This window comes from Aethalodelphis obliquidens, unplaced genomic scaffold (genome assembly GCF_003676395.1).
Source record: "Aethalodelphis obliquidens isolate GAN/ISIS:26980383/991018 unplaced genomic scaffold, ASM367639v1 scaffold22, whole genome shotgun sequence".
Lineage (NCBI taxonomy): Eukaryota > Metazoa > Chordata > Mammalia > Artiodactyla > Delphinidae > Aethalodelphis > Aethalodelphis obliquidens.
The window spans coordinates 23,442,951-23,469,192 of record NW_020837966.1 but is presented as its reverse complement, the minus strand read 5'-3'; the positions used below and the strand labels follow the sequence as shown (position 1 = coordinate 23,469,192).

General features: G+C 35.8%; 1 protein-coding gene across 6 annotated transcripts in view; it reads right to left on the bottom strand.

The window, feature by feature from the left end:
• Positions 1 to 756: 756 nt before the first annotated feature.
• The window catches only part of CNTN6 (contactin 6), a 290,317-nt gene continuing 264,831 nt past the window's right edge, over positions 757 to 26,242 (bottom strand). For 3 of the 6 annotated variants that reach the window (XM_027121424.1, XM_027121428.1, XM_027121425.1), the window contains 10 exons: positions 25,964 to 26,081; positions 25,167 to 25,325; positions 24,896 to 25,045; positions 22,026 to 22,096; positions 14,231 to 14,465; positions 14,004 to 14,119; positions 12,226 to 12,412; positions 2,835 to 2,947; positions 1,903 to 2,071; positions 944 to 1,044 (listed from right to left, as the gene is read on the bottom strand). In XM_027121424.1, the coding sequence (XP_026977225.1) occupies positions 944 to 1,044; positions 1,903 to 2,071; positions 2,835 to 2,947; positions 12,226 to 12,412; positions 14,004 to 14,119; positions 14,231 to 14,465; positions 22,026 to 22,096; positions 24,896 to 25,045; positions 25,167 to 25,325; positions 25,964 to 26,081 (1,419 nt within the window). Of the gene's footprint in view, positions 1,045 to 1,902; positions 2,072 to 2,834; positions 2,948 to 12,225; positions 12,413 to 14,003; positions 14,120 to 14,230; positions 14,466 to 22,025; positions 22,097 to 24,895; positions 25,046 to 25,166; positions 25,326 to 25,963; positions 26,082 to 26,242 lie in introns of all 6 variants that reach the window. The other 3 variants (XM_027121423.1, XM_027121426.1, XM_027121422.1) reach the window with 2 other exon arrangements.

Here is a 26,242-nt window from a genome sequence, read left to right as displayed (position 1 = left end):
TAGTTGCAGAGAAGATTGGCAAAAATATATATATATTTTTTGACCAAAATGTCAAAAACACTTTGTAAAGTAATTCCATTCCCAGATTTATTTATAATACAAAAATAAACACCACACACATTGCTAACACTTTGTAATAATTACCTGAGAATTGTTCATGCAACCTCTTCCTTGGGAGAATTCAGAATTGATTTTAAAATTAAACTTTGCTGTAAGAAATTGCTTACTGTTTACAAGATTCATTAGATGTTTTTGCTGGTTCCTTTTTCCCTTCTTTTCTTTTTCTTTGCCAGAAATTTTATGCCCATGGAAATATAGGAATCGTTTTTTCTTTTTCTTTTCTTTTTCTTCTTTCTTTTTTTGCCATTTTTATTACCGAACTGATAGAAAAGTGAGTTGAGAAGAACATCAAGTACATGAATATATTACTGGGTACAAATATTTCTTGTCCCAATTTGATTCAGAGATAAAACACAGCATGCTTTACAATAGCTTACATTTTTAAAGAACCCCAAGGATAAACAAATGATTTTACTTTATTTCCAACTAGGGTGAAATTTTAATTTACTGAATTAAATTGCCTGGAGCATATAGTAAATGGACATCTTAGCTATGGAAACTACAGTTTCTTTCATATTGATCATCCTCATCAAGAGAGTTATTTATAGTCTCCGTTTAAGTTACTTAAAAGCCACAGTAGTGACAACTCCATGCGTTAATTTGGCACCTTCTGAATGTGTTTAATCATGTGTGGACTTTAAAATTCCAAAGTGTTTAAAATTGTTTTATTAATGTACCATAGATATTTACAAGATTTTCATAATATACATTTTTTCTTTCCAAACAAGTCAGTTTTAAGAATGTATCTTGTAACAGGGGCTGGAGAGCTTATTTACAGAATGATTTGCATTCAAAAAAACTCAAAGATTTATTGTTTTCTTCATCATATAAGAGGCTGAATAGCAAAACAGTAAAAAATCATGATGACAATTGACAGGAAATGGATGCTAAGTTCTATGACTGAAACTCCTCTGGAACTCAAACCTGCAAAATATAAAAGTGAAACAAAATGTCTTGAGAAAAAGTAAAATTACTTGTTAGGTTAATTCTTCATGAACTAAAATGCATACTGTTATTTCTCTTTTAATAACACATTTTAGTACACTTGTTTCACTTATATTGGATTTAATTTTAGGAAGTGTATTTAACCCTCTGTCCTAGGATATCTGTTTTAAATATAAAAATAAGAAAGAAAAATGCCTAAAATTGGCCAAGTCTGACTACAGGGCAGAGTAGTATTGGCTAACGTGGCGGCTGATGACTTATACTCAGTCACAGCTTCAGGTAGATACGTGAGTGATTCTTTTAAAGAAGAAATAATAAATTATTATTACATGCTAAATATGACCGATTGATGATACCTGCTTAGGACATCATATTGAGAGGATTTGAAAGTGCTGACTCAGCTCAGTATGAATGTTGTAATCGATTAGTGATGTCCGCCATGAAAATGGGAAGAGAGGTGTTATGTACATGTGCTTCATATTTGCTATCCTTGCTCTCAGAAGCCTCCAAGTAAGTAGCCATGGAAAAACTTTCTCGTTTTTGTTCCAGTAGAATGAAGCATATACCAATGACACACAGTTGTGAGGGTTTGTTTTTTTTTTAGATTCAAAATGAGGAAATATAAAACTGTTTGTGATTTATAAGCATGTTGTAAATCTGAGGGATTAAAGAAAGTTGACTCATCACCTCTTGCTCACAATTGAAAAGTGAAACCTTAGACCTTTTATTTTTTCACCCAACATTTAAACAAGAATTGGAAAGATTCACAGAGCCCAGATTTCATGCTGGCATCTGTCTGGATTCAAAATCTACAACAGGAATGGTAATTCAACTTACTTGACATTTTTGGAATCCTAATTTCCTCACTGCTGCTTCCATCCCCACCATCACTAACTGTCCTTATTTCAATCAAGTAGTCCTCTTCAAATGGAACCAGAAGCTCAGCAGATGTGTTGTTTGTTTCCAAAATATGGGTTTTACTCTGTCTGTTTTGCCGGTACAGAATCTGAATAAAATGGTGAATCAAGTTAAATGAACATGTTGCTTATCTAAGGTTCAGAAACTCTTATGGAACACTATAACACTACGAGCATTATACATGCTGTAATCCTTGGATGGATATATCTGGTCTGTGCCTTTTCTTTAAATTTAGTTGTTAAGAGAAAGATTTCCTTTTTGGCCAGTGCTTCTGAAATGAGAATAGATTTATCTCTATTAATTAAATAGCTTGAGGCCATTATCTTTGGAGCTTGCCGTGAAAAGTTACTGGTTAGTTTGGACCCATTTCAGTTGTCTGAATACTATATGCATTTGCCAGGAGAGGATGTTCATTACCAGTGATGGAAATGGTTTGCTCTGGGTTTTTGACTACACTCTTGTTGGAGTCCTTTTATGTTGTTAAAAGATGATATCCTACTGTAGCCTAAGTTCTAGAAATTCTATTTGAATATACTTTTTGACCTCATACTCATCTCACAGTTACTATCTACGTACACCATCATTTTTTGATGGCAAGGGGAGTCACTTGAAAAAAGAATGTTGCATACTATAAAGTTTTATTTCTTAATGCTCCATGACACATTCTGACCTCACAATATAAAATTTTCCATGAAGAATTTAAAAGCAGCAATGCCAAGTATTTTCAGAACATTGGAAAAAAAAGATTCCTATATTTCCATGGGCATAAAATTTGTTTCTTATTTGGTTCTGACATTTCTGGTCCCTTAGTAAGTTAATTGATATGGTTAAAAGAAAAACAGAATACTCACCTTGTAGCCCAATACTTCAGACTCATTTTCCATGGTTTTTACATGCTCCCAGTTTAGGCATAATTTAGAGTTTGTCAGCTTCCAGGCGATGTTAGCTGGTGGTTGGCTTGGAGCTTTAAAAAGATAATCAAAGATCCAAATGAATTTAAATTAGCTCATGGTTACTATATGACCCATTGACATGAAAAGGGAAAATAAATCGTGGATAATTAGCATAGAAGGAGCTAAAATGTTTTCAGTGTCTTTTGAAATATCATATTAATTCTAATCAGAGTAAGCAAATTCATTCAAATTCCGGTCATTTGGAAATATCTCTGTGACAAACTTATGAATTAATAATGGCATGCTGGATGTCCAGTATTAATTTATTAATCACTGCTGTTGAATTTGTTTACTTTACTATATATGAATAGAGGGAGGGCTCCTTTATCTAGTGTTTAATTTGTCCGTCAATCAATAAGCATCTCAGACAAACTCAGGTGGCAAACTTTTTACATATATCAACACAAAGGTATTAATTCCTAGTAGTCCTTTACTTAATAATCATGTACTAGTTAGGACTTTCACTGTAAGTAATACAACCAACTCAAGGTGTTTTAAAACAAAATATTAGAAATATACTGTAAAGGATATAGGGGACTCTCTTAGAATTCCTGGCAGAATGCAGCAGAGCCTCAGAAGGGACAAAAAATGTCCAAAAGCCAAGAAGTTCCTCTCTGTACCTCTCACAGTAGTTTTTGCTGCATGCTCATCTTGCCATAGACCATCTCTTTGTTCTTCTCAGTGAGTGTGGCAGAAATCATGACTGCTCACCTACACCTGAGGTTTGAAATTTCCTCTGTTCAGAGATAGTCCAAGCTAGAATTTCCAAGTAAAAGCTGATGATTGGCTTAATTTGGCCATATTCTATCTTAGCCCAATCAATTGTGGCTAGACAGTGAGAAAGATACATGTCACTTAATATAGATAGAGCTGGTAGGAACCCTGAAGAGGAAAAATTACAAACTGGATGATCATCCCAAAAGGTGTCTCCTCTAAATCCAAACTGTGCTTTTAGTTCCCTGAAATTAATGTTTTCTGGGAGAAACGTAGTGGGAAGTAAGGGAAGACGTATTTAGAATCAGCCTTCTAAATGAATGGATCTTGTTCAACTGAAAAATTTTGCATGCCGGCAAACTAGAATCCAGGTTGGAAATCTACATCTTTAAAAGCATGCAGCTAATGAGTGGCTGATCCCAGTCAGAATCCTGGTCTCTTGATTTTTAATCTAGTTTTTCTCCATGACAGCACACTGCTTCTCAAAGATTTGAGTCCACATGATTATTTTTGAGATTTAAGAAACTGGAGACATTAAAAATAATTCAGCTGGATAGCAGAGGCAAAGATAAAACTAGCAAGATGTTTTTGGCATCTTATTTGAATTTGTGAGGTTGAATGAGCATAATATTTAACTCATTATAACACTGATGGAAATAGAAATTATTTCTTTTGGAGTTTTGACTCAATTGCTATTTAATGTCTTATGTGCTACTGGAAGAATCACAGGGTGTCCAACATTGCATTATGATACATCTACTTGCCTTCTCCAATCCCCTGGGATATCATTCACCCAGTCACTTACACCTCATTTGGGATGTAGTGGAGAGATAAATGTTTCCCCTATGCTCTCATGGGACTCAGTTCATATTTTATTATGAACTTACCACATTGAATTATAGCTCTTCATGCTCTGTGTTTATTTAAATTTACTGAGGACATATGCCTTGTTCAACTCTGTATTCCATCATCTAGCATGGTGCTTGGCATGTAGGAGGAGACATATATTTCATATATGTTGAATAAATGACTGTGTAATAGATGGCTAAAGAAAAACTACTTGGGGTCCTGTGTGATTTTCTTGGGTCATATTAATTATGTACTGGGCTGTGGGAAGATCCATAGGTGACACAGTGTGGCCAGTCCATTCATTATGCTGTCCTATAATCAAGGCCAATTGACATGGCCAAACCTATAACAATCCACGTGAATTTATAAGACGAACATGCCAATTGGATCAACCATGTCCTAGTACATTTCTTGGCAATATAAACCCAATCATAATAAAAAGACTGAGAGTTTTGCGCTTGGTAAGAACTCAGTGAACGATTGTCAGTACGTTTATTTCTGAAGGACTGATGGCAATGATTATAGTTTTGTAACTGTTTTCCCTCAACTTATCCCAAAGTGCCTTTTCTAATCTTTTTCTCAGCTATAAAAGAGATAATATAAAAATTCTCACAAGATACCAGTTTTAATATCTAATATACTCCTGTGACTCATTTCTTTTACTTTGTTCTTTAAAACAAAGTGCTAACATTAACAACATCATACAATCAATACAGCAAAAATATAAATTCAGTCCTTTGATGTCACTGGCAGTGATGAATTCTGAAGGTTTCATCTATTGCTGTGCCCTTTCTGTTTGTTTGCATGTTTAGATAAAAAGTACTACTTTTAACACTATGAATCCATTGATGAAGTGCCAGACTGAGAGAGAGAAGAACTGACTTCTACTAACTATATGGTAGTGATTGTGTCTCTGATACTGGAACATTTGCATTTATTTCCGCATCTACCAAAACAGAAGTAAGGCTTTCCATGGACATAAAATGAGAAACATTCTGTCAAGAATGAACTCACGGTGTGAATGGCCAATTGTGTGGATTATTTGGAATGCTTTACCTCTCATGCTATCTGGGAGGTGTTGGGCTTTGAAGTCAGAGAGACCTGAATCTGTATCCAGTCTCTTCCAAGAGGCCTGGTTTTCCAATCTTTGGAATGAGACTAAAATATTTTAGTTATAAGAGTTTTAGCTCCCATGAAATAAAATAGGAAATATTCCTATCTTGGTTAGTGGTGCAAACTAAATAGCTCAGTAACTGTTAATTCTCTTCGTGGGAGTAGCAGTTCTTCACTGTGGCATTATGACATAATCAGTTTTTCCGTTGTGTTCAATGCAGTTTGCTACTAGTAACAGAATTCTGAAGTTTGCAAAAGATTCACTTCTTAAATATAATTAGGGTATACTCAAGATTTTCCCTTAATAATTTTGCTCTTACTTGGGTTCTTTATGTGCTTTTTGAAAGGCAGATAAAGTGGTGAAGTCTCAGCTAATTATCTGGGAAGTTCTCATAGTCTATAGCTTTTCTTATTTTTGTCCATGAGTGTGACTCCAATGCCAATGCCTTGTGTCCAGTATTTTTTTTTTTAAGTTTCTAAAATGTGCTTCAAAAGGCCATCATCTTATTATGAACACCTTTAACAGTCCTGGTTTCATGAATTTGATGTATTTGCTTAAACTGGATTGCAAATATCTATGATGAAATTGAAAATTATATTACCTAGGAACTGTCATGTGGATAATGTAAAACAACATGCCATGGATGTTTGTACCTACTTGGTACAAGTACCAAGTACCTACTCAACAAACAAGCACTTTTCTAGTTTACTGAAAGAATTTTGCAGGCAATTTCCAAAGACTAAATAATTTTCTATTAATCAAATGACAGAGCAACATTAAACTAGCCCTCTGCAGCTCTAATGGCTTCCCTGTGATCAATTTTTCTGTAGATGGCATTTATATTCCACTGTAGTTCACACTGTGAATTCAATTCAAAAACAACTTCTTATGTTACACTTCTAAGTAACAGCATGGGGTTGACATTTGGGAAAGAGAGAAAGAACATAAGTGCAAGATGAAATAAAAGCTTAATGCTTCCTTTATGTCTAAATATGGATTGATTGCATTATTTACAGCAAGAAAAATCCAGTACAGAGTGCTAGTCAGTCGACATCAGGGGCCAAATTGAACCAAAATTTGCAAACACTTTCTGTTACTGGCTCTGAATACTTCTGTCTACATAAGCAGTGCTTTTTCCTCTTGTAGTTGATGTAAATATTTTTCTCCCTTTGGTTGTAAATCTAAATTCCATTTAAGCGAAGTCTGTGTGGATCACAATATACTTGTACTTGCAGTGCTCCTCAGTTTTCTTTTGGAAAGATATAATTTTTAGTAAGCTACAATACTTAATGTTAAACCACTGATATTTACTTTAAAAAAACCTGTAAGGCTATCAACATCACCAGCAACAATAATAACAAAGACTTCAGAAGCTTTGCATATGCTGTTCCTTCTGTTTGGAGGTCTCTTTGTCCACTAGCTCCTTTTTATCTTTTATGTCATATCAAAATATATAGCCTTCCCCATATAGGTGCTCCTTATGTATATCTCAGCCTCTTATTTTCTTCATATTACTTTTCATAATTTTTGATTATTTCATTTCATTTTTTTTCTTGTTTTAAGTTGCCTCCCCACTAAAATAGCAATAGCCCGAAGGCAGGTATTGTTCCTGTTTTAATCTCCATTAGGCACCTAACCCTGTGCATGGCTCATGGCAGGCACTGTTTTCTTGAGTGATTAACTAATTCATCATGTTTCAAAAAAAAAGCCTCTGTCTTCTGTTTAGCGTACCCAATCAGAATAGGCAGAGATTTTGGTAAATGTGAGCTCTGCTTTCTCAGAATTTACAATGGATGATCAAATATCAAATGGAAAATCTAGACAGTGACAGTATGAACATGTGATGGATGCAGAATTTTTTGCTGTCACCACTATTCAGAGGTAATGTTGGTGTCATCTCAAGGACATGGAAAATCAAAGTTAGATCCAGGGATAGCACTTAGAATCAGAGCTATCTTCAATGTTTCATTAAAGCCATTTCTCATCTTTGCTTTGCCTGTCCTTCCATCACCCTTGAAGAAAATTTCTGCAACAGATTTATGAAAAGAAAGAAAGTAGAAAGTAGATGGGCTTTCCTACTTTAAGAAATGCAAAGAAAGTGAAATCACCTCTAAAGAAGAAATATAATAATATATGCTACTACACATTGAGCTCTCACTATATGGCTGCCTCTGGGTCACCTTGGTATATATTATATCCTTTAGTTCTCAGAGCAAACTCTAGAGGAAAGTACAGTCATCTCTGTTTTTCAGTTGAGAAAATGGGTTCTGAGTTATTAAGTAATTAGACTTACCACACAGTTCATGGCTGGGCTGGGATTCATACCCAAATTTATTTCACTCTGAAATTCTTTTCTAGCTATTTCCAATAATATTTCACAATGGTCCAAAGTTATAGAATCACCCAGTAAAATGCAAATATATTAAAGGGGAAATTTATAGATCAGTAGCAAAGATATTTGTCTCTTTATAAGCACGGTGGGACCACTACAAACTGGGAGAATGCGTGAAATTAGATAAGTGAATGTTAAACTTTAGAAGATCAGTAAGTCTGGTGCTGCGAGGGCTAGATGAGGAATGGGATGAAAAGAAATTTGGGGACAGACTGTGAAAGATCTTGTACACCTTTCTCTACTCTTTGTTCTCTGGAATAGAGGAGACAGTGAAATTTTGGAATTAGAAGAGAGTATGATTCCATTTTAGGGATAAAAATCTCAAGCCAGTTTGAGGTCTGGACTGAAGATTTGAGAGTCTGGAGGGAGAGAGACTATTTAGATGGTTAGAGATGAAGATTGCAAACTAGTACAATGTCCATGGGATCCAGAGATTCAGAAAGTCCATGTTCATAGTATGCCAGTCCAAAAGATGCCACAGCAGAACCTTTTTAAGCATCTGTTTTCTTGTATCTAGGAATTAAAATAACATACTCCTTGATGTGTTGTAATAATTGAGATAAGTATGTAGAATATTAACGCTGGGCTTGGGACATGAGTGCTCAGTATTTTGTAACTGTCATAGGCAGAATAAGGGCCTCCCAAACATGTCCAGATTCTAATCCCCAAAACCTGTGGATATGTTACTTGTTGCACATGTGATTATGTTAAGGATCTTGACGTGGATAAATAATCCTGGATTCTCCGGGTGGGTTCAATGTAATTACAAGGATGCTGATGAAGGAAAAAAGGAGGCAAGAGAGCCAGAGTCAGAGGATATGTGAAGATAGAAGAGGAAGTCAGAGTCAGAGGAAGACTTGAGGATACCATGAGGCTGGCATTGAAGATAGAGGCAGGGGCCACAAGCCAAGGAGAGAAGGCTCTCTAAAGGACAGAAAATGCACGGAAACAAATGCTCTTCTAGAGTTTCCAAAAGGAACACAGCCCTTACCCATATCTTGTTTTCCAGCCAGTGGAACTCATTTCTGACTTTTGACCTCTAGAAGTGTATGAAAACAAATTTATATTGTTTTCAACCACTAAGTTGTGCTAATTTGAATAGCAACAATAGGAGACTAAAGTAGTTTCTATTCTATTTTCATAATGTTAGTGATAAAAAATGTTGAAAGAATAAAATTAGAGGTTTTATTGGTATCCAAATCCGAGATAGAGTCTTGTAGAACCTTATTCTCAAGTCCTTGTTGGATATTTTTATAAAAATGCTGATGCACACAGGCTGGTGAAAGCCAAATTTAAGAAATATTGAAACAAGGTTTTCATGAAAGAGATTAGGATTTACAAGGGTTTTTGTGTGTTTGATTGAATCAAAAAAGAAGGCAGATGCTAAAGAAACACTAAACTTCACTTTATACTTTGACTCTCATGTCGCTCTTCTCTCAGCAGATATATTCTAGCACTGTATCTTGATAAAATTACTCCCTGTTAATTAAAGTGTTTTCAAAGGATATGTCTCCTACTTTTTGATAAGGCTGATCTCACGTGAACACTCAGACAAACCACTAACAATGTTCTTGGCATTTAATCCAAATTTCAGTCAAGCCCATTTGTAGGACCAAGTGGGTCAACTGAGCAAACCTGTGTCTAAAACAAGTTTTCTGCCTAAACACATAGAGTAGGTTAGCACAAACTATCACATGGACAATTTAGGTTAATTTAATTTAGGTTGCATTTACAATCAAACAAATTCAAGTTAAAGGAAAGAAATTATTTTTAAGGTTATATGTATATATGTATGTATGTATGTTTTTACAGGTGGCCCTCTGTATCTGCGTATCTCTGGGTTCCACATTGGCAGATTCGACCAAGTTAGGATTGAAAATATTTGAAAGAAATTCCAGAAAGTTCCAAAAAGCAAAACTTGAATTTGCTAACAACTATTTACATACTATTTACATTGTATTTGCAACTAGTTACATAACATTTATTGTTTTAGGTATAATAAGTAATCTAGAGATGATTTAAATTATACGGAGGATGTATGTAGGTTATATGCAAACCCTGTGCCATTTTACATAAGGGACTTGGGCATCTGTGGATGCTCCTGGAACCAATCCCCCTAGGCTACTGAAGAACAACTGTATATGTGTGTGTGTACATATAGATGTATATACATGGTCTCCTATGTATATCATGTATATATCTATAGCTCTATATCTTTTTGATAATTAAGTTTATTGTTCAGGTCTCAGCCCACCTTAAACTGGTTAATGGAATCGCATGTAATATGAGTCGGCTTGAGTGTTACGTCAACAACTACACTAAAATGTCTGTCAGTTTGTCACAGATCTGTCAGATCTGTGAGGTTTTTTTGATACTATCTTTACGCATTTCTAATCACCCTTGATTTTGCCTGAGATAGAAACTAAATTACACACAAGAGTTTCTGTGAGTTTGGCATCTCTCAATCAGCTAGAAGGAAATGTCTGGGCAAATTTAAAACCACTGATTGATTGGAGATTTCAATCAGATTTTCAGATTAACTGAAAGAGGCTAGACTCCAGAAGGACCATGGAAGCAAATCGTTCATACAGGTATATGGCAATGACTTCATCAACTTGGTCAAAATGGAGTAAAACAGGAAGAGGAATAGAACCACATCTCTAGCTAGTCAGTTCTAGAAGATCACTCATAACGTCTTTATCAAACTAGGGGATTGAAGGAGAGCTGGTTTAAGAGTTGTTGATCCACACGTACTCTTCCCTTAAAATGGACTGGTACTAGAGAGTTTTTGTTCATCTGTTTGTTTCCTGCTTAGCAGTTCCACAGTACTTTGTATTTTCCAATGTGCTCCTATAATCAGAACCTCGTTTGTGCCTCATTGATAATTTGAGAAAATAGTGAGGGCAGAGAAAATTTCCATTTGATAGTTAAGAAAATAAAAGCAGAAAAATGGAATGTCTTATCCTGTGTCAGGTCATGAGTCACTGACGTACCCAGAATTAGAACACAAATCTCTGGCTACTGGCTGGTGATATGAACACAAGTGGATAATGCGGTCTGTAATCAAAGACCTATTAACTGAGATGATTCCCAAGTTCTTTTTGGACATGAAAAATATGTATATGGAAAAAAAAACTTTGTATCACTTGATTTTCAAACTTTTTTAAACCACCTATTCTTTCCCAATACACAGGGAAAAACGAATGCAGTATTTAAAGGCAAGCTCTATTTTTTCCTGTCGGTTAGTAGCAGTGAATTCATGTCTTAGTCATTCTCAGAATTCAGCAACTATATTTGTTACTCTTTTTCATTGGGATTTAGAGACCAAAGAATGTGTTTTAAAAAGCCTGTTAACACAATTTATGTTCATCTACAATATACAAGAAATATGTAAATATTATGCAATTATAAAAAATTACAAATTGCAGCTCTTACTAAGTCACATCTGATGAGTTTGCTATTTACTACTTTGCTTCATATTATGGACTATTTATGCAATACCAGACTCACTCACAGGACAAATGCAGCAACAATCAACTCTTCATCCTTTATTTAGTAGGTCCTATCTGCGTAAAAGATATTTAGCTTATTGTTAAGGGAGATAAAAAGAAGCACAAGAGTTAATTCTTGGATTTCAGGGGCTACCAAGTAATTTGCAGTGATAAAATATCATAGAAGGAAAGATCTAGATATCTGACAGTGCAAGGATCACATCAAGGCTCAAATGGTAAACCAAACCAACAAAAACAAACAAAAAAAATCATTGACTAAGCACTTACTAAAGTATGTACTGGACACTTTCTATTAATTATCTCTTTTAATCTTGAACAAAACCCAGTGAGAAAATAGGTACTATTTTCCCTTCATTTTACAGATGAGGATCTTGAGACTGAAAGATTAAGTAACCACTTAACAGTCCAAGGATGGGAGGTCAGGTTATGAACTCAAGTTGGAAGAGGGCATTGGAGCCATTATATTCTCTGTCTTTCATTTATACTGAAAATATTTTCTCTTTTGCAATTCCAAAAAGATCAGAACAGTTCATTTTGATTTTGTTACTAGAAAGTTTCAACAGTTATCCAGATTTAAGGGACAAACCCACTTGACTAAATAAAGTGATCAGTAAAATGATGAGGTGGTAAGAATGAAATGGAAATTGAGCAAAGGAATGTTTCTAACTGTAGGTGAATCTTGGTCCCTGCAATGTGATATATACTTACGAGACTTCTTGGTGGTCCCATTGGCTGGGGGGCTTGAGGGCCCTGTCCCAGCAGTGTTGTAAGCTCTCACGGAAGCAAAGTAGACGGTGTTAGCTTTCAGCCCTGTGATGTTTTTGGTTGTGACATTTCCACTGACCCTAATTTTACCAATCACGGATTCTTTGGAGTCATCTGTCCAGTATAAGACCTGATCATTAAAAACAAAGAACAAAAAATTTTATTGTTCCCTAACAACTGTCAACCACAGTGGCATATGGGAAGAAGTCAGGCGCATAAATGAGAGAATATTTTCCAATTAAAATGGTTATACAATAATAACAAAATAATCAAAGTCCAAAATTTATAGGGAAAAATTAAAAAAAAGAATACAAATTCACAATGGAAATTAGAGAACCTAGGTTTTTTTAGATTACCACAATAAAATATTTCATGAAATATCTAAAGGTTGACAGCTTTAACAAAGGGTATACAATAAGTCAGAAAAAAACAAGATTCATACTATCAATCAAAGACTTACATTATGTTTTACTATTGACATTTCCTGGAGAGTTTTTTAAATCATAGATGAATTAATAATTCAGCTTATCCTGAGGCCTTCCTGTGCATTAGCACTGTTTTAGGCATATTGGAAAAGACAAGAGAGATTAAAGCATAGTGTCTGCCTTTGAACCTCTTATAATCTAGTTAAGATATTAGAGTACATATGTAAAAAGAAAGCAGAGCATGCATCCCAAAAAAGTGATATGGAAATAAATGCTAAAAGAATTTGAAGAAACGTAGTATCAGGGAGTGATCAGAGAAGGGTTCAAAGAGCAGGGGAAGACTAGAAATGAACTTTGAGAAATAAATAGAGTTCAGATAAGAGGTAAGGCATTCTAGGATTGGAGTGGCAGAGGCATCTATCTGTTACCGTATGAGTAGAACTTTCTGTTTGGACAAGAGGGTTCAGATAAAAAGAAAAAAATAAAAAGAACAGTACAAGGCAAAATCATAGTTTTATTCTAACTCCAAAATAAAGTAAACCTTGTAACTCATTTTGTGAATCATTAGATTTACAAGTCAAAGGAACAATAAGTGATTAATGAGTCTCATCCCTTAACTTTGTGAGAATGAAGGCCCATAAATTCAAAGTGATTGGCCTCATTCTAGATAGACTATAAATGACAGATTAGGAGAATTTAGGCTTTTTCTTATCGCTTAACTGCCTTTTCCGAGATGACTAACTTTTTGCAAGTTATGCTCCAGTTCTTAGAGCAGGTTTCCCAGTGAGACTCTTCTATGGTTTAAGATCACTGAAGATTAAATGTTTACTTCTCTCTAAAAAACAAACATGACTGGGCTTCCCTGGTGGCGCAGTGGTTGAGAGTCCGCCTGCCGATGCAGGGAACAGGGGTTTGTGCCCCGGTCCGGGATGATCCCACATGCCGCGGAGCGGCTGGGCCCATGAGCCATGGCCGCTGAGCCTGCGCGTCCGGAGCCTGTGCTCCGCAACGGGAGAGGCCACAACAGTGAGAGGCCCGCGTACCACAAAAAACAAAAAAACATGAGTGCAGTTTGGATAATTAAATAAGATAATCACCTGATTACTCTTTAAATGCTACCATTTGTTACTTTGCTTGCTTAAGATCACCCGGAAAGGTCCCCTCCATTAGTTCCTCTCTATAGCTTTAGACATATACTATCATATACTAAGAACTAGGTTAGTAGTACAGGACTGTTGAACAGAGCTATTGCTAGCTGGCATATTCATAGTAGAAAGTGAAATTAATGTGAATTACCTCATAGCCCAGAACTCTTCCAGTGTTTCTATTCCAGGCAATAGCATTCCATGAAACCTCCATTTCCGAAGCAGAAAAACTTTGAACAGAAGTTCCCCTTGGGGCCAATTGAGGTTCTACCATCCAGAGAAAGACACAACCATCTTCAGCAGAGTTGTTCATGAAAACAAATGCAAAATATACATACAGTCTCAAGGAGGAGCATTCCAGTGCTGACCACAACTTACCATCTTCCCCAGAGTAGACAATGGACGTGGTACTCAGAGCTCCTTCTCCTTTCTTATTATATACACCCACTTTGACTTCAAAGGGAGAGAGGGGGGTGATGCTTTCATTTCTGTAAACAAACCTTGACGATTCTACAAATGGTACTCTTTCCTTGGTCCATGTTGTTGAGCCAACTGGCCGCAGCATGATGATGTATCCAAATTCCTCTCCATTCTGTAGTTCTTCTGGAATTGACTTGGGCAGAAGTGATCAATCACTGAGTATTTAGAAAAATGTATTGTACCGCTATTGTTATGTTTATTGATTGTTTGGCATATCTTTTGTAGAGATAGCATGGATATTTACCCTGTTTAATGAAGTATTGAAAAAAAAAATACTTCTATTTGGAATGCCAATTAGAAAAATGATCCCAACTTAAGATACTCAGATAAATAAATGAAAAATTTAAATGGAAATGTAAAACAGGTTTTACATGTTTATATATCCTTCCTGATTATTCCTAAATTGTAATAATAAAATGGTTTATAAGATTGTAAGATTTTATAAGCTAAAACATAATTTTGATATAAAATTTTAAACTCAGCACAAAATTAACTTGTTAACTATTTCAAGGCTAGCCATGTTTTCCTTTCACATTTTCAACAAATTTTTATAAAATACAGGTGATATAATCAATGTGTAATAATATTTGCTTTAAAACATATAGACTGTTACTCAAACACAAACATATAAGGGACCGTCTAATATATATATATATATTTTTTGAAACATACATCTTCATTAGTCGTAGTATCAGTGTGCACTTTTCTTAATATTAAAAAACAAACAACAAAAAGTTTGCTAAGTCCCAGAGACAAAATTCTTTGAGTCATTTAAAACTTAAATTTATTAAAATTACAAAACAAAAATAGATACAAGTTCCCCATTATAAATAATTATAACATTATAATCACATAAAGAAGTGAAAATGAATTAGTCCTTGAATTTAGACAAATATTCCAGCTGTTTATAAGCAAGTTATATTAAAAATGATAGAAGTTATTTAGTTTTTGTAAAGGAAGATTCTTTTTATTTCTGAACATTTTCATGTAGACTAATAAAGGCATACCTGGTAGGGCATAATGCTTGAGTCTCTCATGCACACAGCTTTATTCCTGAGGTTTTCCTTACCAAAGGTATCCATTTATTGTATCACATTATCCTGTGACTTAGACCACACATCTGGTTATCCAGCAGTGGGCACCAGAACAAAAGGCACCCTCTTGGTCAGAATCTTTGAGGTGTTCTGGTACAGAATCTCTGAATTCTTTTTTTTTTTTACACATATATACATTTCATTCTTTTTAAAATAATCTTTTCCATTGTGGTTTATGCCAGGAGATTGGATACAGTTTCCCATACACTAGGACCTTGTTGTTTATCCATTTTAAATATAATAGTTTGCATCTGCCAATCCCAAATTCCCAATCCATCCTCCTCCCTACCGCCTTCCCCCAGACAACAACAAGCCTGATCTCTGTGTGTCTGTTTCTGTTTTGTAGATAGGTTCATTTGTGCCATATTTTAGATTCCACATATAAGTGATATCATGTGGTATTTGTCTTTTTCTTTCTGACTTACTTCACTTAGTATGATAATCTCATCCATGTTGCTGCAAATGGCATTATTTTATTCTTTTTTATGTTTGGGTAGTATTCCATTGTATATTTGTATCACAGCTTCTTTATCCGTCAGAATCTCTGAATTCTATAGTGACTAGCAAACCCAATTAATTCCTCTCCCTTATGGAATTTGAATATGAAACATAGGTGTGTTGGGGTAATAATACATAAACTTAGAGCAAGCAATAAGTAGAAAACATACAGTAGCAGGGACACTGAGGCAGTGGAAGCTAGGAGAAAATCTAAGCTGTAAATTATACAGAGAAGGGATAGAATTTAGCCGTTAGTCAAGTAGAAAACTATAAACTATAAGTAAACTATAAGTAAAGTAAATAGGAAGAACTGAAGGAGGAGCAGGAGGGACTATTAGAACTGAGGCTGGGTTACCAGAACACATGACAGCAGGGTAGGGCTACGGTTCTCAGAACAGTGATGAATGATGTTCCGGTTCGTCTTTTGCCCTGTCTGCTTGGTTACTGAGACTTTTTCCCATCCTCATTACTTCCCATGTAGCTTTAAAATACATCCCCATTAACCAGGATGACCTGAGCTGCTCTCTTGCCATACATTCTTGCCGTGTGGAACAACCTAAGGAATACGGACTGTGAAAAGCAGAAGAAAAATACATGTCCTGAAATCTTAGGAAAGAAAATGCTTCCTTGTGTTGACACTCCTTTCACAGGTAGATCAGAATTAAAATGGTTAACTTTGAGTGGTATGGAAGAGATTTATGAGAATTTAAGCTGCTTCCTAGAGAATTTGATTTCTTTTGGGTGCTTCTCTGATCTTAGATTTAATCAAGATGTTTATTCGTTCATCAGAGAAAGTGGAGGACTTTTGTTTTTGATAGTGAAGTGCAATGAATGTTTCACATGGTGTTCCCTCAAGAAAGATCTGAGTCCAACATGCTCAGTTTAGAGGAGAAAAAAAGGCTTATTTAGGACCTTCCTTTCATTCTTTCATATGGGCTGAGAGCCAAATGATGGAGAAATATATATAGCTATTTAACGTGGCCAGAAAGAGAGTTTTCTCCTTTAAGCAGAGAAAGTATTCAGCAGAATACAGAAATTCAAAAATTCCTCTGGTAATGAAATCTCTTAAAGCTGATAAAGATTAACAGTATAATTCTCCGTCACCGTGTCTGTAAGAACTACATTTCTTGTATAGACCAAGAGTCAGCAAACTACGGCCTTTGAACCAAATCTGGCCTGTAGTCTGGTTTTGAAAATAAAGGTTTTTGGAAACACAGTCACACATGTTAATTTGTATAATGATATGTGGCTTTTGAATGACAATGGCAGGGATGAGAAGTTGTGAAAGAGGCCGTGTAGCTTGCAAGGCTGAATAGTTTTACTGGCTGACCCTCTAGGTAAAAAGTGTATCAATGAGCAGTTTGGGTGTTTATTTCTTACTCTACAGTTTTTTATCCTATATGCCTAATTTTATAGTCATATTTTTTATGAGACATTTATCATAAGCACCTCAAACTTGCAGGTATTTTGGGTATAAACTAAAATAACATATGAGTAAAGATACCTTTAAAAAAGGTTAGCAGTTATTACATCCCTAAAGTTAGATAGCATGTCTAGGTTAGTGGAAAGATAACAAACCAAAACAAATAACCATACACAAAATACACATTACTTTGGCACAGGAGAAAACACGGGTCGATTATACCACAGTGTACTTATAAACCATAATGGTGGAGTTAGACTGAGTTTAGAACAGTGGTTGGACCTGGATTAGTGTTGAAAGCTCAATGGGTACTTCTTCATCCACAGTGCGGTGACTTTGGCCTGCAATAGTCTCTTTATGCCCAAGTTCTTTTTCACAGCATAGTTCAGATATGCTCTGATGGTACCTTTCCTGACCTCATTTCAGGCTGAGTTAAGACTGTCCTGTCAGTTTCTGAACATAAAGACTTTTTTTTTTAAGAAATTCATTTTTGTACCCCCACTGCACTACTCGTTAGTGTTCACTGAATTGAAAGTGTTACTATGTGCCTTCTGGTGGCTCAAATTAATGTATGCATTTCCTTCTAAGTACACATAACTGATTCCTTAAAGAAGTTTGGGCACCAGAAGAATTTGGCTCAGTAACTGCATGTACATTATGCCAAATGCGAATGATAAATGGGAACTTGCATCCATTTATGTAATAGTTTCTGTTAGTATCCTTATATCTGATATCCCAAGGAGAAATACACAGCGGGAATGATTTTAACTTAATTTTTTAAAAATATAGGTCAGAAAAAGTTTTCTGTAGAGGGTCAGATGCTTAAATATTTTGAGCATTTGGGGATCTAGGGTCTCTTGCAACATCATGAAAGCAGTGATACATAACACATAAGAGAATGGGTATGGTCGTGGGTGAATTTGTTTAGGAAAACGGGGAGCAGGCCAGATTTGGCCTGTAGGTGATGGTCTCTGGAACCTGGCTTTAAAAAGAACATTATAAATCGTGGAAAGATTTTTTTTTTTTTGGTAATTCACATCATCTCTATTTAAGAATAGTATACATAGGATTTCCCATTCTCCTCACGTATAGACTGAGTAAAAGCTGTGATTTACCAACCTTTAGTAATTTCTGACCGTGGAGGAGAAAAAACAAGGGGTGAAGTTAGGCAGGTGATGAAATGCTTATATGGCCTTCAAAGAATATTGAAACCTAAATAACCTACTCACCATCCCACAAAACCAATCCTGTTTTAGACTACTTGAGAGTCAGTGTTTCTGTGGCAAACGTGTTTGGTAAACAAGAATAACTTGATTAACTTACTACTCAAGGCACATACAGGAAAACTCTTGGCCTCTCTAAACCATGACTTTGCATACGGACCATTGGAATTCTAATTTAGGACAAAGTAAAAAAGCATGGAGAGTCCTGTAGTCAGATGCTTATCTGCCCACCTATATTGCATTTCTAAGCCTATTTTCTTTTCTGAACGTGGCATTGCCACCAGCTAGCATTGTCATGAGGAGTAAATGACACGAAATGTCCAGCACAGCACTGAAAATCCTGTAAGTGCTCCACAAGTGAGCCACATCTCTCTCTGTGCACATCCATTCATCCAACAGGTACTTCAGGAGGTCGCACCACATACCAGGCACTGTGCTAGGCCCATAATGCATATGTGAAACTAGACGTCCAGAAGAAAGGACAACTTTTATAGTAGCTGCACCTGGTTCCTGGCTCTGTTGTTTACAACCTTTAGAAAACATCTCTGTGTCTCAGTGTTCTCTCATATGAAGAGGGTTTAATAATACTACTTTTTCTCTATCTGTAATAGAATTTTGTTTGTTTCTTTTTAAAAATTTTTTATTGGAGTATAGTTGCTTTACAATGTTGTGTTAGTTTCTACTGTACAGCAAAGTGAATCAGCTGTATGTATACATACATCCCCTCTTTTTGGGATTTCCTTCCCATTTAGGTTACCACAGAGCATTGAGTAGAGTTTCCTGTGCTATACGGTAGGTTCTCATTAGTTATCTATTTCATACACAGCATCAGTAGTGTATATATGTCAATCCCAATCTCCCAATTCATCCCGCCCCCCCTTCCCTCTTGGTATCCATACGTTTGTTGTCTACATCTGTGTCTCTATTTCTGCTTTGTAAATAAGATCGTCTATAGCAATTTTTTCAGATTCCACATATATGCGTTAACATACGATATTCATTTTTCTCTTTATGACTTACTTCACTCTGTATGATAGTCTCCAGGTCCATCCGTGTCTCTACAAATGACCCAATTTCGTTCCTTTTTATGGCTGAGTAATATTCCATTGTATGTATGTACCACATCTTCTTTATCCATTCCTCAGTTGATGGACATTTAGGTTGCTTCCATGTCCTGGCTATTGTAAATAGTGCTGCAGTGAACATTGGGGTGCATGTGTCTTTTGAATTATGGTTTTCTTTGGGTATATGCCCAGTAGTGGGATTGCTGGGTCACATGGTAGTTCTATTTTTAGTTTTATTAAGGAACCTCCATACTGTTCTCCATAGTGGCTGTATCAATTTACATTCCCACCAACAGTGCAAGAGGGTTATCTTTTTTCCACACCCTCTCCAACATTTATTGTTTGTAGATTTTGTGAGGAATAAAATGGACCATATTAGAAGGTCTTATACTACTGTAAAATCATTTACAGATGCAATGAATTCCTATTATTCTGCAACAGGGTTTCTAAACCTCAGCACTCTTTACATCTGGGGGCAGATAATTTCTTCTCATGGGGGGCGGGGGCGCTGTCCTGGGCATTGTAGGATGTTTAGCTGCATCCTAGCCTCTATCCAGATGAACCTCTCGCCTTAGTTGTAACCAACCAGACATGCCCTCAGACATTGTAAATATCTCCTGAGGGATGAAACCACCCCTGCCTCCCAATGAGAGCCCCTCTAACATATCAGACATCATGATTTTTAACTAAAACATCCATAGCCATCATGTTCTTAAGTGTGATATTAAAATGTCCATGGAAGTGGATATTTTGGCTATGAAAATTATCGCCACAGTGTCAGAAACATGTACACAGGCCAATGAAATAGGGCAAGGCTCTTTTATCAGTTATAGCTGGGGCTCAAAGCTGATAACAAAGGTATGAAGTGCCATGCATTCTAAAGAGAGACATCAAACCGTTTATATATAAGTCTACCTGGCGAAACTTAGCCTATAACCCAAGAGAAATGTACAGAAAGGGAATGTTGGTTTGTTTAGGGAGAGATTAGTAGGAAGATATTTCTTTTGAGACGGTTGTAGAAAAAGCTGTGCATTCCTACCCCTCCACCCAGGGGAAAGCAAAGGGGCTACTTCTTACCCCTTGCCTAACCAAGTGAAGAGGCTTCAGAAAGAAACACATGATATGTATTCTCTGTAATTTAGGGGATGCAGGTTCTTTTAACTGACAAATGCCTGAGAAACTTCCAAAGGGGAGAGAGACCTGGACAGTGTATTGTGGCAGAGTGAAGAGAGGCTAAGTGGGGACACACTGCACTTCCATGGAGCATAGAGCAAAGGTGCATGTTTGCTGAGGGCAAATGTGAAAACCATGTAGGGAGCTATCCATGAGCAACGTTACGGTTGCTCTGTCATCATAGGGTTGCAACCTTATGATGCTGTATCCACAAAGAGCATCTAGAGGAGAGAGATAACCTCTATCAGAACAGTCTGGCCATGGGCCACCAGATTCCAGGAACTGAGGAGACCTTCTGGCAGCTTGCACCAAGGAACGACAACCAGAAGTTTGGGCACTTCTTTGGACACCGCCCCCTTCGCCGCACCACCAAAAACCACCAAAAAACAAAGCAAAACAAAAAAACTGCTCTATGAAATGTCAACATCTGGTCATTTACCATTCCTAGAGTATACCAAAGTTAAATTACAAATGTACCAGCAGTCAGGACTTTTTCTGTCCTTTTCCTCTCCTCCCAATCCCAGTTTACTGCAACTCTGGAGGAACTAGTTTGGGAAAGGAGAAATTGAATAGCAGAGTGCAGAAAAGGTGGAGAACTGCCTATGCATTCCCTTTCACACTATAGCATTTCTCCGCTGAGGCAGGCCTGAGTGTCTAGAAATGAGAAACTTTAGATTGGTTGAAAGTCTAAAGTTTATGATAATATACCAGGTTGAAAACAATTTTAAGTGTAAAAATGAACCTACCTGTTGATACTTAATAATAATGACTACAAAAGCTATCCTGTCTGCCTAAGCTTTCACCTAGATGCAGGGAAGAACAAAGGAAGGATTTAAGGAACAATGATAGGGAAATTATTTTCTACCTGTGCTCTGCTGAGTCTTACTCATGAATAGTTCTAGAGGTAATAAATAAATAATTTCTAGTTCATTAACTAATAACAAAAATGCTACTGACCCACCTTCAATAGACATTGAACTTCTGTTTCTTATATTTGGAAGCAAATAGTGTTGAGTTAGTCACACTCTCTTAACTTTAGTAGAAATACAAAAAGTTTCCAATACCTCTTTTAAATAATGCATCATCAGGAGTCTCTCATACCACGTATTTTTATATACTCAATAGTGATCAAATAAATCTTCTTTTTTGTTTTTCAATATTCCTCTTTGCCAGCTAAATCTTTTTCCTTCAAAGTAACTCAGTTGGATAGAAAATTACCTCCCACGTAATAACGAGTTCAGACCGACTTCCTCCACCTCCATTGATGTTTGTTGGTGCCATGACAGGGACTAAAGCAACCAAGAGAAACATAGGATGGCAATTACTAAAGTACCTCTTCATTGGGAAGAATTTTGTTTTTAGATTTCACCTTTCAAAATCTCACGCAGACACATTATGAGAGAGTCTTGCATTTTTAATGAACATAAATTATGTTTACACATATCCAAATTTCTAGGAGAGAGGACACAGTTGTGTTTGATACAAGAGCACCCTGGCTCCAAAATTAATTAAAAATTGACTAACATCGTATATTTGACATTATTATGCATCGTCTACTAATTGGCAAAATGATGTTCCATTCAGATGGTAACTGCGACATTGCTGATTTAGTGCCTAATTATACAGTTGTGCTGTAAACAAGTTACTTAGGCAGTCAATTAATTTTTTTTTAATAAATAAACTAAAATAATTTTTCTTTTTGTTAGCCATCAGGATATTTTAACATTTAAAAATGAATCTTTAAAGATATATAAATTTTTAAAATTCTTGTTTTATATCTCTTTGTTTGAATCTCAAATCTCTCAGTACAGAACAGGACTTTTCCTCTAATTTTTCACAAAGTAAAATGTTCTCTGATCAAGGATGTGATTGAGAGGATTCCCTGGGTTTAACTCTAGGACCCTAAGTCTCAGTGGTAGAACATTCCAGACACTGATCATTTTTACAAATTAGGCAAAAATATGTCCTTCAACTATACCCTTGTGAGGACTAGTGTAATGAAACGTAAATAGTTCAAGGCAAATTGTAAAATCGATGCCAATTGTGAGCATGAGTAGAGTATCATAGTATATAATCAGAATGAAACTTTATACATGTTGAAGTGTTAAAAAGTATTCTTTTCCCTGCAATAATAGCAAAAGTATGCTAAATCTGTGATAATGGGTAAATCTGCAGGGTATACTTTATATATAGATAAAATTATCTATATCGATCATTTTTGAATTAAAATATGTAATGTTTAATTACTCATTCCAAGATTTTCTCCCACCATTTATACCATTCAGATAAATCTAGACTACTTATTTTATTTATTCCCATTTCATACATATTTAACTCTATAAATGATTCAGTGATATAATAATCTCATTGTTCTTTTAAGTAATAACACCAGACGTTATCTACTTTCATATTCAGATTGACCCTAACTTTGTCTGCTTTGATCTTCATAATTTATTTAAAGGATTGCCTTGAACCTATACCCTGTCTTCTAAGCCTTCCAATGCCTTTGGCCAAAAGCAGCATGAATTGGAATAGCTTCTACAGTTGCAGGGTTTCTCATACTTGACAGTTTACAGTAACATATTTCAGGACAATTGAATAGTTTAGATACATAAGGAAATTATTTTAAATTATACTTTAACTCTTTGCAAAAGTTTCCAATATTCTGGGTAATAAAGCTCCCTCTTTTCTTCAGTTTTCAAATGAGCCATATGCATCCTAAAGCCATATTGAGAAGAACTGTCTTTGATGATAGCAGCAAACAAACAAACAAACAAAACCTCACAACCTCTCACTTCAGTATGATTTGGAGCCTCAGGGAAATCATTATGAATACCAAGTCTCATTATGCTACTGAAATGAGAGCGTCCATGGTTAACAGAAGGTGACATAAAAACTTCACTGTAAAAACTTTAGAATTAACATCAACCCTGCCCAAAACTATCATAATATAAATCAGCTGTAAACAAACAATCTGAAATTGAAGCTAATATCCAGAGTCATGGACCACGCTTCTAGATTCTTATCCAGTTGGTCTGTGGTAGGGCCTGGGAATTTCTATATTTAGACATTTCCTTATGTCAGTCTTTATCCCATTTAGGTTAAGGCCCACTGTTAATGGTGAATGCTGGTGCCTAAGTCTGGATGTCTGGGTTCAAATCCTGACTTTGTCCAAAACAATCAGCTAACATCCTGGTCTTCCTTTTCTTCCTCTTATCAAAGTGAGGACCCTCCTCTCAGCTCTAAACTTTTAGAATGATTTAAGATATCACTACCAAATATGCTGTTTTCCAGCCATAATCCTATAATAAAATGATTAGCATTACCTTTAGTTTAAAAAAAATGATTTATTGACATCTGACAGTTGCACACACCGTTGAAATAGTTCTTGTTAAACTAAGCCAGCAGCATCAGTGATCCTCCATAGGTGACTGGATAAGAATGTGAACTTTGTTGGCTACATGCATTGCGCAGATCAAATGTCACCTTGGATGTGAAAGTTTAAGAGTGGAACAAAGGATCCATTGAAAAGAGCTTAAGAAGGTGTGATTTCTGAGACAGGTTCCACTTGTATTCTGCTGTTCAGTGAACCAGTTGATGCTCAATTATCACTTCTGTTAAATGAGTTTAAAATTTACCTCATTTGCCTGTGGAAAAATTTATACTATCGCTCAATGAAGCTGCAGCTAGGTCAGAGTTGAGAAATAGATGGAAATGTGTGGCTGGCTGCACCATCAGAGTCTCAGTTAATTCTTGGCTACAACATTTAATGAAACAAGCAGTAACTCATTTGCATTTACAAATCTACAGATTCTTGAATGGATTTTGGCTAGAAAATAGATGAGATGAGAGGACAGCTTTTGAAAAATTCTAATTTTTGACATGCCTGCTTAACTATAATCATCTCTTTTTGAATTCACTTTTTGGGAGAAAATACACCTTGCTCTGTGCACATACAAATGGAAAATAAGAGCCACTGATTTACTGCCTCTGATTTTGGACCAAAAATACTACCCTTCTCACTTATTTTCTTTAGGAACTATACTTTAAAAGGTCTTCCACATCTTTAGAAGACATTGATTTCTTACCTGATGCTTTGGTTCTTAACACTTCTGATGGTTTACTTGGTTCTCCAATCCCAATGCTATTCCCGGCAACAACACGAAACTCATATTCCACCCAAGGACTCAAACCAACCACGGTTGCATTGTATGTCTTACCATTGAGAATTTCTGGAACTGAAAAGAAGGGGATGCTTCAGGCCCCTAAATTGGCACTAGTTAAAAACAATCAGTTATTCAATTAAACAAACACACCATCTGTTTTAGAAAATTATTCAAAACTACTTGTGTCACTTACCTGTAGAAACAGCCTGCCAACCCACAGAAAATGGTGTCCGAGCCTGAATACTAAATATTTGAATGGGACTGTTATTATCTGAGCCTGGTCTCCAGCTTAGTTGAGAAGTAGTACTGGAAATGTGTTCCACTCTTACATCTTCTGGGGGACCTGGGGGACCTTGAAAAATATGTTTTATGATGAATATATTGGAAATTATTAAATTCATGGATTTGGGACAGGGATAGTCTAATCTGTTATGCTTAGAAAATAAAATATTGAACATAATGTATTTGGCACATTATTTGAGATAAGTCCCTATTAATTCAACTTACATGGTGAGAGATTAATTTAGAAATGCTTCCCTTGAAGATTAGAAAATGCCAGTCATGGGATGGTTGAATATCATCCGATAGGGAGTTAACCTCAAAAATTGAGAACCGTTCTTGTCCATTCTCTCTTGAAAGCTAACAAATAAATGCATCTGATATGGAGACCTTCAGGAACATGTGACTTTGACCCTGCTCTGACAAGAATGGTTTATTATGAATAGAAAGCATGTCTAAATTTTAGGGACCGACACTGCTTGCTAAGTCTGACCATTCCTTTATAAAGAGACAAAACCCACTCATTTCAATATCCATATCTATACCCGTACCCTGGAGTCTTAGAGTTTAAAAAATAAAAAAATCTGTACTATTTATCTCACTTTTTTATCATAATGTGGTTACTCAAAGATCGACCATGTATCAATACATATTAACATTTTTGATTGTGAATAAACTGTGTACTCATTCATTTTCACCATTTATGCTTACCCCTCACAATAATATCAGCTTCAGCAGATAAACTTTCGAGAGTTGTTTTTACTGTGCATAGATATTTTCCTGAATGATTTAACTGAATATTCCTTATCATCAAATCCCCAACAGATTCCTGCAGATAGATAGGGAAAAAGGTATAAAAACGTAATCATACCCAGCAGGTCCCTTTTTTTTTTTTTTTACAGCTGGATAAATACTAAATATAAGGCAGCTCTGAAATTAGGAGATATACTAGTATCATTATAGTTTCTCATATTTGATCCTTTTTTTTAT